This window comes from Hemiscyllium ocellatum, chromosome 8, assembly GCF_020745735.1.
Source record: "Hemiscyllium ocellatum isolate sHemOce1 chromosome 8, sHemOce1.pat.X.cur, whole genome shotgun sequence".
NCBI classification, from domain to species: Eukaryota; Metazoa; Chordata; class Chondrichthyes; order Orectolobiformes; family Hemiscylliidae; genus Hemiscyllium; species Hemiscyllium ocellatum.
The window spans coordinates 78291539-78305928 of record NC_083408.1 but is presented as its reverse complement, the minus strand read 5'-3'; the positions used below and the strand labels follow the sequence as shown (position 1 = coordinate 78305928).

At 39.8% G+C, this 14390-nt stretch overlaps 1 protein-coding gene across 2 annotated transcripts in view; it reads left to right on the top strand.

Annotated features, from left to right (window-relative positions):
- Positions 1–14390, top strand: part of tecpr2 (tectonin beta-propeller repeat containing 2) — a 119562-nt gene that overhangs the window by 91838 nt on the left and 13334 nt on the right. For both annotated transcript variants that reach the window (XM_060829253.1, XM_060829252.1), the window contains one exon: positions 13316–13457. In XM_060829253.1, coding sequence (XP_060685236.1) covers positions 13316–13457 — 142 coding nt within the window. The remainder of the gene's footprint in view (positions 1–13315; positions 13458–14390) is intronic.

Sequence of the window (14390 nt, the reverse complement as noted above, 5' to 3'; positions counted from 1 at the left end):
TTTAAAATAGTGATGGAAAAGGAAAGACCAGACCTAAAAATTAAAGTTCTAAATTGGAGAAAGGCCAATTTTGACGGTGTTAGGCAAGATCTTTCAAAAGCTGATGGGGGCAAATGTTCGCAGGTAAAGGGATGGCTGGAAAGTGGGAAGCCTTCAGAAATGAGATAATGAGAGTCCAGAGAAAAAGTACATTCCTGTCAAGGTGAAAGGAAAGGCTGGTAGATATAGGCAATACTGGATGACTATAGAAATTGAGGGTTTGATTAAGAAAAAGAAGGAAGCATATGTCAGGATAGATCGAGTGAATTCTCAGAAGAGTATAAAGATAGTAGGAGTATACTTAAGAGGGAAATCAGGAGGGCAAAAAGGGGACATGAGATAGCTTTGGCAAATAGAGTTAAGGAGAATCCAAAGTTTTTTTACAAATATGTTAAGAACAAAAGGGTAACTAGGGAGAGAATAGGGCCCCTCCAAGATCAGCAAGGCAGCCTTTGTGTGGAGCTGTAGGAAATGGGCAGATACTAAACGAGTAATTTGCATCAGTATTTACTGTGGAAAAAGGACATGGAAGGTATAGAATGTAGGGAAATAAATGGTGACATCTTGAAAAATGCCCATATTCCAGAGGAGGAAGTGCTGGATGTCTTGAAATGCATAAAAGTGGATAAATGCCCAGGACCTGATCAGGTGTACCTTAGAGCTCTGTGGGAAGTTAGGGAAGTGATTGCTGGGTCTCTTACTGAAATACTTGTATCATTGATAGTCACAGGTGAGGTGCCAGAAGACTGGAGATTGGCTAACATGGTGCCATTGTTTAAGAAAGGTGGTAAGGACAAGCAAGGAACTTTAGACATCGGTGATGGGCAAGTTGTTGGAGGAAATCTTGAAGGACAGGATGTACATATATTTGGAAAGACAAGGACTGATTAGGGATAGTGAATATTGCTTTTGTGGGGGAAATCATGTCTCACAAACTTAATTGAGTTTTTTTGAAGATGTAACAAAGTGGATTGATGAGGGCAGAGTGGTAGATGTGATCTATGTGAATTTCAGAAAGGTATTCGACACGGTTCCCCATGGGAGACTGGTTAGCAAGGTTAGATCTCATGGAATACAGGGAAAACTAGCCATTTGGATATAGAACTGGCTCAAAGGTAGAAGACAGAGGGTAGTGGTAGAGGGTTGTTTTTCAGACTGAAGGCCTGTGACCAGTGGAGTGCTACAAGGATCGATGCTGGGTCCACTACTTTTCGTTATTAATATAAATGATTTGGATGTGAGCATTAGAGGTATAGTTAGTAAGCTTGCAGATGACACCAAAATTGGAGGTGTAGTAGACAGTGAAGAGGGTTACCTCAGATTACAACAGTATCTTGATCAGATGGGCCAATGGACTGAGAAGTGGCAGATGGAGTTTAATGCAGATAAATGCAAGGTGCTGCATTTTGGGAAAGCAAATCTTAGCAGGACCTATACACTTAATGGTAAGGTCCTCGGGCAAGTTGCTGGACAAAGAGACCTTGCATCGGAGTTCATAGCTCCTTGAAAGTGGAGTTGCAGGTAGATAGGATAGTGAAGAAAGCATTTGGTATGCTTTCCTTTATTGGTCAGAGTATTGAGTTACAGGAGTTGGGAGGTCATGTTGCGGCTGTACAGGATATTGGTTAGGCCAGTGTTTGGAATATTGTGTGCAATTCTGGTCTCCTTCCTATCGGAAAGATGTTGTGAAACTTGAAAGAGTTCAGTAAAGATTTACAAGGATGTTGCCAGGGTTGGAGGATTGGAGCTATAGGAAGAGGTTGAACAGTCTGGGGTTGTTTTCCCTGGAGTGTCAGAGAGACTGAAGGGTGACTTCATAGATGTTTATAAAATCATTTAGGAGCATAGATAGGATGAATAGAAAAAGTCTCTTCCCTGGGGTGAGGGAGTCCAGAACTAGAGGGCATAGGTTTAGGGTGAGAGGATAAAGATATAAAAGAGACCGAAGGGGCAACATTTTCACACAGAAGGTGCATGGAATGAGCTGCCAGACGAAGTGGTGGAGGCTGGTACAATTGCAACATTTAAAAGTAATTTGGATGGATAGATGAATAGGAAGGATTTGAAGGGATATGGGCCAGGTGCTGACAGGTGGGACTAGATTGGGTTGGGATATCTGGTTGGCATGGACAGGATGGACTTAAGGGTCTGTTTCCATGCTGTACATCTCTATGACTCAATGACGTGCATAGCAAATTCAATGGAGGAGATGACGGCACAGTGCTATCATTGCTAGTCTAATAATTGAGAGCCCCAGGTAATGCTATGACAGATGGCAGAATTTGAACTCAGTAAACGCCTAAAATTAATAGTTTAATGACCGTGAAACCACTTTCACTTATTATGAGAACCCATCTGGTTCACTAATGCCATTTAGGGAAGGAAAGTTGCCATCTATTACCTGGTCTGGCTTACATGTGGCTCATAACAATGTGTCAACTATCAACAGCCCTCTGACCTAGGAAGCCATTCTGTTGTAATCAAAATACGAAAGTCTGAAAAATTTAATGGAACCAGACAGACCACTGGTATCAACTGAGGCACCAGAAGCAACAACGGGGACACAGGGTTATTGACTCTGCAAAAGTCCTTTTTACGAAGATCTTGGGGCTCGTGCCAAAGTTAAGGGATCTATCTCACAGACTAGTCAAGTAACAGCCTGATATAGTCATACTCTCAGAATCATACCTTACACACAATATGTCAGGCAACCCCATTCCCATCTCATTATGTCCTGAAGGGATTTGCTGGGAGTCCTCACCATCGCCTTTGACTTGAAGTCTCATAGCATCAGGTCAAGTATGGCCAAGAAAAGTTCCTACATTAGTACATTCTGATGACCCCAATACCACCATCTCAGCTGATGAATCAGTGCTCCTCCAGAGAAGGCACTGAGACTGGCAAGTGTTCATATTGTACTCTGGTTTGATGACTTCCATGTTCATCACCAAGAGCAGCTCAGCAGCACTACTGCTGATCAAGCTGATAACATACTAAAGGGCATTATTGCTCGACAATGACATAGTGGGCTCACAGAAGGTGATGAGGGAATAAGAGGGAAAAACATACTTAAGTTCATCCTCACCAATCTGCCAGCTGTAAATACACTTGACCATGACAATATGATAAGAATCATTTCTGCATAGTTCTTGTGGAGATAAAGTTCTGTATTCACATTGTGACTCCACAGATCCTGTTGTATCCATATCCTGAAAATTTGTGCTGCATAGTGTCCTGCACCCAGCCTGCTGTTCCAGTACAGCTACAACACTGGCATCAACCCTATATATGGAAAATTGCCCAAGTATGTCCAAGTTTAGACTGTCAAGTGGCAAATAACATGGCACATAAGTGCCAGGCAATGACTATCTCCAACAAGACAGAATCTAACCATTTTCCCTTGACATTCAATGGTATTAGAACCACCAAATCCCTCATTACCAATATCTTGGGTGCTGCTGTTGAGCAGGAACTAAATTGAACCAGTGATATAAATATTGTGGTTATAAAAGCTAGTCTGAGCCAGAGGTCCTGCAGTAAGTAACTCACCTCTTGACTCCCAAACACCTGGGCGGCACGGTGGTTCAGTGGTTAGCACTGCTGCCTCAGGTCCCAGTTTCAATTCCAGCCTCGGCTGACTGTGTGGAGTTTGCACATTCTCCCTGTCTGCGTGGGTTTCCTCTGGGTGCTCCGGTTTCCTCCCACAGTCCAAAGACGTGCAGGTTAGGTGAATTGGCCATGCTAAATTGCCAATGCTAAATTGCCCATAGTGTTAGGTGCATTAGTCAGGGGTAAATGTAGGGGAATGGGTCTGGGTGGGTTGCTCTTCGGAGAGCCGATGTGGACTTGTTGGGCTGAAGGGCCTATTTCCACACTGTAGGGAATCTAATCTAATCTAATCTATCCCCAAGTTGCAAGTCAGAACTGTGATGGAATATTGCCTGCTTTCTTGGATGAATGCGGCTGCAATATACTTGGCTTGACACCATCAAAGACAGAACAGCCTGCTTAATTAGCATCACATTTATTCGCTCCACCATCGACACACGTTAGAGGCAGACCATCTACAAGATGCACAATAGAAGTTCACGAAGGCTTCTCAGACAACATCTTCTAAATCCATGACCACTTCAATCCAGAAGTATAAGGGCAGTTGATATGGGACACCACCATCTGCAAGATCCCCTCCAAGACATACTTGTTCTGACTTGGAAATGTGCTCCTAGCCTTTAGTGTGAAAGAAAAGCCTACTTGACCTCTCCCACCAATCTACCAGGTGTATCTGACCAAGACAGTATTGATAAGAGTAACCACCACCTAGTCCTTGGTAAAACAAAGTCCCATCTTCAGGCATAAGGAAAATCTTTAGCATGTAAAATGGCACAATCACCATCATGCTAAATGGGATAGATCTGTTCTGAATCTATCAGTTCAAAACTGAACAATCATGAGGCACTGTGGACTGTTAGTAGCAGAAGAATAATATTCAAACATATCTGCACCTCAATGGCCCAACTTGACTATTACTTTCAAGTAGAGGATCAATACGAGTTGATTGAGAAATGCAGGAGACATGCCAAGAGCAGCACCAGACATATTTAAAATGAAATGCCAACCTGTTAAAGCTACAAATTGAGATCCAAGTAAACCTTGCCTTTCTACATGGCTGGATATACAACTTCAGTTTGTATAAACTCTCCTTGTAATTAAACCCTTGGAGTTCACGGATCTTTCTGGTAAGTCTATAGTGCACATCCTCTAAGGTCACTTCAGGTTTACTAACTTGTGGTGGCCCAGGACTGCAACAGTACTGCAATGTTGGTCTAACTATATATAGCTGAAATATGACTCCTGCCTCCTTGTAGGCTAGTTCTCGAGTTACAAAAGCGACTTCATGTATTTTTTGTTTGTTCAGCGATTCATAATAAGTTAACTGTCTATGTACCTAGACTCCCATATCTACTAGAACCTTTACTGCTTCTAACTTGTCATCATTTATCATGAACCCAGTTCTATACTTTTTATATCACATTTACATACATTGAAATGTATTGTCACAGGTTTGCCCTAAATTTATTTATGATATTTAATGCATAAATATTTCTTATTGCATCCATCTACATTGGTTGCAGTATCAACAATCTTTGCATCATTTCATCATCTGTGTTCTTCACATAATTTCTGTGCAGGAATAAACCATTTAGACTTTCATGTGTGCTTTCTTGGCCCTATTTTTCCAGGTTATCCTCACATTCCTTGATATTATTAGCAACTAGAAATCTCTTAATTTCTGTTGAACATACTCAGTGACAGCTTCTACAGCCCTTGGGGTAGAGAATTCCATAGATTCACTCCCACCTAAGTGAAGGAATTCCTCCTAGTCTCAACCCGAAATACTAAATGGTTTGTCTGTTATTCTGCGATTGTGTCTTCAGGTCCTAGATCCACCTGCAAGCTAATTTAGTGACTAATAAATAAGGACAGCTAATCTCTCACCATTTTATGAAGTACTCTGCACCTCTATTCTTCCTAGGAAAGAGGATAACACCACATTTATATGCATTATATTCAATCTGCTATGTTAAAAACATTAGGAACAGGAGTAGACAACTCAGCTTGTCTATCAAAATTCCCTTAAAGCCTCTTTGCATTTTCCTCACAATACGTATTCCCAACAAGTTCCACCAACTTAGAAATACTACACTAGGTACCACATCCACATCATTGATAGAGATTATGAACAGCTGGGACCAAAGAAAAATCCTTGTGTTACACCTTTGCTGACAGTCTGGCAACCTGAGAATGGCTCATTTATTCTTACACTCTACGTATGAAAGATTGAACCAAATTCAGAGGGTTTATTTCTGTAGACCAAGAAGTAGATTTGTAGCATAAGGAAGAGGAAGAGACATTTTCTAATATGTATATACAAGATGTTTCTTGAACTGGCTTATTTCCAAAAACAATGCTGAGTCTACTTTGGGGAATGAAGTGGATGAAAGGTTAGTATGGGATTATTCAGGAACGTGATTTTTTTTTCATTCATTAATGGGATGAGGGTGTCACTAGCCAGGCCAGCATTTATTGTCCAACCCTAAGTGCCCAGAGGGCAGTTAAGAATCAACCACATATAGATGAGGAGGTGAAGAAGACATTTAGCATGTTTGACTTCATTGTATGACCTTTGAATATCGGAGTTTGGACTCCTATATTTGAAGTTGCACAGAACATTGGTGAGGCCTTTTCTGGAGTACTGTGTGCTGTTCTGTTCTCGCTGTTAAAGGAAGGATATAATTAAACTGGAGAGGATTCAGAAGAGATTTACCAGGATGTTGAGGTTTATAAAGTAATAAGGGGTATAGATAAGGTAAAAGAATGGCAGGTGTCTTTTCCCTGCGGTGGGGGATGTAAAGTGTAGGGGGAATATTTCTAAGGTGAAAGGAGAAAAATTTAAAAAAGACATGAGAGGCAATTTTTTGACGTAGAGTGGTTCATGTATGGAATGAACTTCCAGAGGAGGTGGTGGATATGGATATGGTGGTGCTTAAAAGACATTTAAGGTCAGTATATGAATAGAAAGTGTTTGTAGAGATATGGGCTCAGCATAGGCAGGTGGGACTACCTTAGTTTTTAAATCATAAGACATAGGAGTGGAAGTAACTCCATTTGGCCCATTGATTCCACTCTGCCATTCAATCATGGCTGATGGGCATTTCAATGCCACTTACCTGCACTCTCCCCGTAGTCCTTAATTCCTTGCAAGATTAAGAATTTATCAGTCTCTGCCTTGAAGATATATAACATCCCAGCCTCCGTTGCGTTCCATGGCAATGAATTCCACAGACCTGCCACTCTCTGGCTGAAGAATTATCTCCTCATTTTCATTTTAAATTGACCCCCTCTAATTCTAAGGCTGTGCCCACAGGTCCTAGTATCCCTGCCTGATGGAAACAAATTCCCAGCATCCACCCTTTCTAAGCCATGCATTATCTTGTAAATTTCTATTAGATCTCCCTTCAACCTTCTAAAATCTAATGAATACAATCCCAGGATCCTCAGCCATTCATCGTATGTTAGACCTACCATACCAGGGGTCATCCTTGTGAATCTTAGCTGGACACACTCCAGTGCCAGTATGTCCTTCCTGAGCTGTGGGGCCTAAAACTGGACACATAGTATTTTAAATGGGGCCTAACCAGAGCTTTGTAAAGTCTCAATAACACATCACTGTTTTTACATTCCAACTCTCTTGAAATAAATAACGCCATTACATTTGCTTTCTTAACCACAGACTCAACTGGCAAATAACCTTTAGAGAATCCTAGACTAGCATTCCCAGATCCCTTTGTACTTTGGCTTTATGAATTTTCTCACCATTTAGAAAATAGTCTGTCCCTGTATTATTTTTTCCAAAGTGCAAGACTTTGCATTTGCTTACATTGAATTTGAATGCCACTTCTTGAACCACTCTCCTAAACTGACTACATCTTTCTGCAGCCTCCCAACCTCCTCAGAACTACCTGCCTGTCCGCTTACCTTCGTATTCTTGGCGAACTTCGGCAGAATGCCCCCAATCCTTTCATCCAGATCATTAATATATAATGTGAACAGCTGCAGCCCCAACACTGAACCCTGCTGGACACCACTTATCACTAGCTGCCATTCTGAAAAAAAACCTTTTATTCCAACTCTGTGCCTTCTGTCAGACAGCCAATCCTCAATCCATGCCAGTAGCTCACCTCGAACACCATGGGCTCTCACGTTACTCAGCAGCCTCCCATGAGGCATCTTATCAAAGACCTTTTGGAACTCTAGGTAGATAACATCCGCTGGTTTTCCCTGGTCTAACCTCTTGTTACCTCTTAAAGAATTCTAACAGGATTATGGTTGGCAAGGACTGGTTAGACAAAGGGTCTGTATCCATGGTGTGTGACTCTATGTCTCCATGACATATAGACCTAGAGGCACCTGTTGGCCAGACCAGGCAAGGACAGCAGTTTCCTTGAAGGACAGGTGTGACCCAGATGAGTTTTTCCTGACAATTGGCAGAAGTTTCATGGTCATCAGTGGACTCTTAATTCCAGATTTTTTTTTATTGAATTCAAATTCCACCATCTGAACATTACTTGGGTCTCTGGGTTAACAGTCCAGCGATATCATCACTAAGCTTTCGCCTTCTCTGATCATACATCATAGTGTTTAGGTTAGCAATAGAAAAGAACAAAGAGCAATCTAAAGTAAAAACATTTAATTGGAAGAGGATCAGTTTTAGTGGGTGGAGAGCAGATCTGTCCTGGCTAAATTTGAATTAAAGATTGGCATGAAGTAGTTAATTGAACTGAGGATTTCCTTTAAAGAGGTGATGCTAGCATATTTGGAGGGTCATACCCACAATGGTGGAGGTTAGCATCAGTAACCTGGAGTTCTCTGAATGGTAAAAGAGGGTAAACCTTAGATTCTCTAGGTGGAAGAAAATAAGGGACTATGAGGTATATGATACATGTCAGATTAATAAAACAAAATAAAACCAAGCTGATTATAGAAGATTTGGGTGGAAAGTAGTGGGGAAGGAGTGCAAGTGTTGGTGGTGGGATGTGGGGAACAAAGACAAAATATGAAAACTGCAACTTTCATGGAAGAAAATTTGGAAGTCTTCTACAACCATATATGGCAGTTCAAGCCAATGAGGGATCGGAAAACAGACCTAAATGTGGAGTCAGAAACATGGTTAAGGTAATAATTAGTACTTTGCACATCTCTTTATCAAAGAAGTTAAAGTCATAATGAGAGAAAAGGTAATTAAGATATTTGATGGGCTAAAAGATTATGAAGCCCAAATGAAGCAAAACAAATACAATGAATCATGCAATTATATAGCGCCTTTCAAAACTATCAAACCCCCATCAATGCTTTACAGGCATTGAAGCACTTTGAACATGCAATTGCTGTTGTAACATAGTAAATATGTGCACAGCAAGCTCCCGGAAATAGCAATGCGATAATAGTCAAATGATCTGTTCTTGTGGTGTTAATTGAGGAATATCATTGGCTGGAGCACAAGGGCTCACTGTCCTGCTTTTCTTCAAATAATGGTGCTTTGGGATCTTTTACTACAACCTGAGAGGACCGACAGGACTTTGGTTTAACATCTTATTTGAAAGACATCACTAGAAAACCTGGCTGCACTTAAATAAGTCATCACGATCTGATTGGTGCATCTGAGGATTGTGAGAGCACTCAGGATTCTGAGGATGGAAATTGCGGGCGTGTTGGCCCTAATTTTCCAACCCTCTTTCAACATGGCTGATGCCAGGGCATTGTAACTACTGCATATCTTTTTTTTATATAAAACGAGTATGTGAATAAATACAGTAACTACAAGTCAATCACTTGATCATCTTGGTTGGAAGGCTTTTAGAAATGACAAACCAGGATGAAATTTATAGTCACAGCAGGGCAAGAGTGGACCATGCTGGTTTTCCTTAATTTGACTTTTCTTTAAATAAAGCATAGAGTATAAAAACAATATAACTATGAAGAACCGTTATAAAGCTCTGGTTTAGCATCAACTGGATAATTATGTTCCACATCTGGACACTGCTCTTTAAGAAGGTGATTAGAATCATAGAATCTCTACAGTGCAGAAAGAAGCCATTCAGTCCATCAAGTCTGCACTGACTGTCCAAAGAGAATCCCATTAACATGATTGTTACTGAGTAAAATAACAATGTTATAAGAAAATGCACTGCCATTTTTATTTACTGATTCAACTTTAGTAATCTCCATTATCTTCATACAGTGTAGTATGCCAGATATTTGTGGGGGAAAATGATACAACATATGAATGGTGTGTTGGCACCCTTTATTTATTCCACACCTTTATAAGTAGAGCACATGCCAAATAATGCAGTGCACAAATGTGTCTTGAACTGATTTTTGTTATTGGTGTAAGCAGCAGAAATTAGTACTCTACATCATTTTTTATTAATCTTTCCTGAATTATGATGTGGAGGTGCCATTGTTGGACTGGGGTGGACAAAGTTAAAAATCATACAACACCAGGTTATAGTTCAACAGGTTTATTTGGAAGTACAAGCTTTTGAAGCGCTGCTCTTTCGTTAGGTAACTAGTGGGGCAGGATCATCAGGCACAGAATTTATAGCAAATGATCATGTAACTGATGCGATGTATTAAACAAACACAGATTGCTGTTAAGTCTTTCATCTTTTAGAATGGGTTCCAGGTTTCGATTCATTAATATGTGAATCCCAGAACTTCTTTCAAGTCATATTCCTGAGAAAATTTACGATTTTATAAAAAAAGTTTTAAAAAATCTCACCTCAGACAATGCATTAGCGGTTAGAGTCTGTATGTTTTCCAATCTTGAGTCAAACTGGTTCTCTTTCCAAAGTAGGAATTTACAAAATGTCACATGGATTGTCTATAAATTATGTGCTTTTTGAACATAATAGAATGTATCTGCAAATACAATTCTCCAAATGCAACTTCACCCCATAGACTTATATGTGTGAGTGCGTGCATGGGAGGGAGGGAAAGACAGTGTGAGTGAGTGCGGGTTCGCGTGAGAATGTGTGTGCATGCTTGATAACGTTTTCCTGAATTACATTAGATGAACTGCATTTATTATTAAATACTTGATGCTATTTTGAATCATGAAATGGAATACTGCTTTGCATTATTGACCATGACTGCTTTGAGATACAAAACAGCACATCATATTGATATGAAATATCCTTTCCTGCAAAATAAATAAATAAATGCCATCCTACAATTCTTTCTTCGGCTTAGGTTGGCCCTAAGTCTGATTACAGTATGTAAGATTTCAAACTAACTTGAAAAGTATTTTAATTTTTAGTATTTAATTATCTTTTGTACGAGCCTTCTTAAGGTTTGGCCTATCACAAATGCTGTTTAATAATCTTCTAATATCGTAGTGCAACTGTAATGTCAGGACTAGATTTTATTACTGACATGATAGAGTGCTACATAATTATATACTCTTAAGTTCCCTGAATTTCTATTTTGTTTGACTCCCATCTCATTTGTTTCTATAATCTCTCTGACACTTCCAGCCCTCACCAGGATCAGGATACAAAAGATCAACTGAATCTTCAGTATGGTAGTGAAAGATTCTGTACTATTAAAGATGCAGTCATTTGGAAGAAATATTAAACTGAGCTTGTAAAGAAGATGTTGCCACTTATCAATGACATATGAATTAAGAGCAGGAGTTGACCCCTTAAACGTACTCTGGCATTTAATAAGATTTTAGCTGTTTACTTCATAATCTCACGTCTCCTCAGTGATACTTCACCCTCTTGCTTATCAAAGATCTATCTAATGCTGCCTTAAATGTAATTAAAGACTGTGCTTCCATTACTTTTTCATGAAAGGAGTTCCAAAAACGCTCAAATCTTTGAGAAAAAAACTGTGCTCAAGTCTGTCTTAAATGGGCCACCCCTAATTTTAAATTGCTCTCCAAGAAAAATATCTTTTCCATGTCTATCTGGTCAAGATTTCTCAAGATCTTGTGTTTCTTTTTCTAAACTCCAGTATATAAAACCTAGCTAAAAATGTGTTGCTGGAAAAGTGCAGCAGGTCAGGCAGCATCCAAAGAGCAGAAGAATCGACGTTTCGGGCATGAGCCCTGCTGCACTTTTCCAGCAACACATTTTCAGCTCTGATCTCCAGCATCTGCAGTCCTCACTTTCTCCTATATAAAAACCTAGCTAATTCAGCCCTTCAATGTAAGACAAACCTACCCATTCTAAGGATTAATATAGTAAACCTCCTCTTAACTGCTGTCTGTGCATTTGTGTCTTTCCTTAAATGAGAAGAACAATACTGTATATATGTGATCAAAGCCTGTATTACTGAAGCAAAACCTCCCTCTTTTGTATTTGATTCCCCTTGCAACAAACAATAGTATTCTATTAGCTTTCCTAATTACTTGCTGTGCTTGCATACTAAACTTTTGTGTGTCAAACACCATGACAGTCTCATCACTCTGCATCTCAGAGTTTTGCAATCTTTCACTATTTAGTTAATATGCTTACTATTTATTCCACCTGCCAAAGCAAATAAGTACACGTTTTCCAATGTTACCTCTATTTGCCAGATCATTGTCCACTATCTATATCCTTATGTAGTCTCCTATGATTTCTTCACAACTTACTTTCCTACATATCTTTATGGTTGCTCCATTTGCTGATGACCTGTGTATCAGTGCGGATCTACTAATTCTTGAGCAAAAATAGTAAGATATGGAATCATGTATAAGAAACTTATGCATTTAAGAAGCACATTTTCTTGCAGAATACCAGTTATGATAATATTATTATGAACTACAGTAAAGGCTGCAATAAAATATATTGTAAATGCCGTAAAACCTGCAATTCTGTCATGATGCTCCCAGCAGTACATATACAATGTAGTCAAGTTTCAGTAAAAAAAAAAGAAACACTACTTATCCTCCTGTCTGCCTGTGACTGAGTGTGCCTTCCAGAAAGGAGCTCTATGCGTATCCATGTGCAGAATGCAACTTAAAGAGCAGGGAGAAATGAAGCTCTTGAAGAAGTTGAATGATACTTTAGTACAGTCATCATCGTCAGTATCCCTGATAAAGCATTCTGTGTTGTATATCAGAAAGCAGTGTGTTCTCTGATATTCCCCTAAAGACCGAGTAAGAATGAGAGATTATGTACTTTTTATATCATTTGCAACTTATCATTAAACAAATGCACTTAGGGATCATTTTCTGTCACACTTCATTTATTGTGACACATTCGGTTTATTCTCTTCCTGAACAAATAAGTATTTTTGCATAAAACTAGATAATGCTGAAGAAATTCAATCAATCGACAGCTTCTTCAGGGAGAGAACCGGAATTTATGTTTTGAATCAAATATGACCCTTCTTTTGGAACTGAAGAGAGATAGTTTTGGAAATTTTTTGTGGGAACAAAAATGCTGCAGCCTCTTAACTGACTCAACCTAATGATTTCCCAAAAAAAAACACAATGGAGGCAGGCATCTGACTCTTGAATAGCAGGGAGTGCACCGAGTGGTGTGTAGCCATGGGCTTTGAGCCCTTAAAAATGCACTGGTTTGCTGAGTAAGGTGTAGCATGCCATTCTAATCGTTATGCAGCAATTTATCTGTTTGTGTCTATATATAATTAGGTATAAAAGTAGTTTAGGATTTTGATTTTCCTTAGATTTTAATGTGATATTTTCAACAAACTCTTTCGTTTAAAGCCATTAGGAACACAACTGATCAACATTTATTCCAGCCCTAATGACCAGATGGTTTGGGCAGTTGATAGTCGAGGCAACGTCCATGTGCGACTTGGAATTACAGAGGCAATGCCTGTAGGCACTGACTGGGAACATGTGCCAGGTAAAAGAAGACATCATTATTTATCTTTATCCAACTATGTGTCGAATAGTTTCACTCTGTTTATGTATTTATTAGCAGAGATAAGATTAGCTGCCCTACAATTTCCTATTTTATTCTTGTCTCCAATGTAGAATGATATTTGTTGTCCAATGTAGTAGAATCATAGAGATGTACAGCACGGCAGCAGACCCTTTGGTCCGACTTGTCCATGCCGACCAGTTATTCTAAATTAATCTAGTCCCATTTGCCAGCACTTGGCCTATATCCCTCTAAACTCTTCCTATTCATATACCTGTCCAGATGTCTTTTAAACATTGTAATTGTACTAGCCTCCACCACTTCCTCTGGCAGTTCATTCCATACACACACCACCCTCTGCACGAAAAGATTGCCCCATAGGTCCCTTTTATATCTTTCCCCTCTCACCCTAAACCTATGCCCTCTAGTCCTGGACTCCCCCACCCCAGAGAGATGACCTCATCTGTTTAACCTATCCATGCCTCTCATGATTTTATAAAGTTCTATAAGATCACCCATCAGCCTCCAAGGAAAACAGCCCCAGCCTATTCAGCCTCTACCTACAGCTCAAACCCTCCAACCCTGGCAATATCTTTGTAAATCTTCTCTAAACCCTTTCAAGTTTCGTAGCATCCTTCCTATAGAACAGAGACCAGAGTTGCACGCAATGTTCCAAAAGTGGCCTAACCAATGTCCGGAGAGCTGCAACATAACCTCCCAACTCCTATACTCAATACTCTGACCAATAAAAAAAACCTACCAAACTCTTTCTTCACTATCCTATCTACCTGCAACCCCACTTTCAAGGAGCTATGAACCTGCACTCCAAGGTCTGTTTGTTCAGCAGTACTCCCCAGAATCTTACCATTAAGTGTATAAGTCCTGCCCTGATTTGACTTGCCAAAATGTCATGAT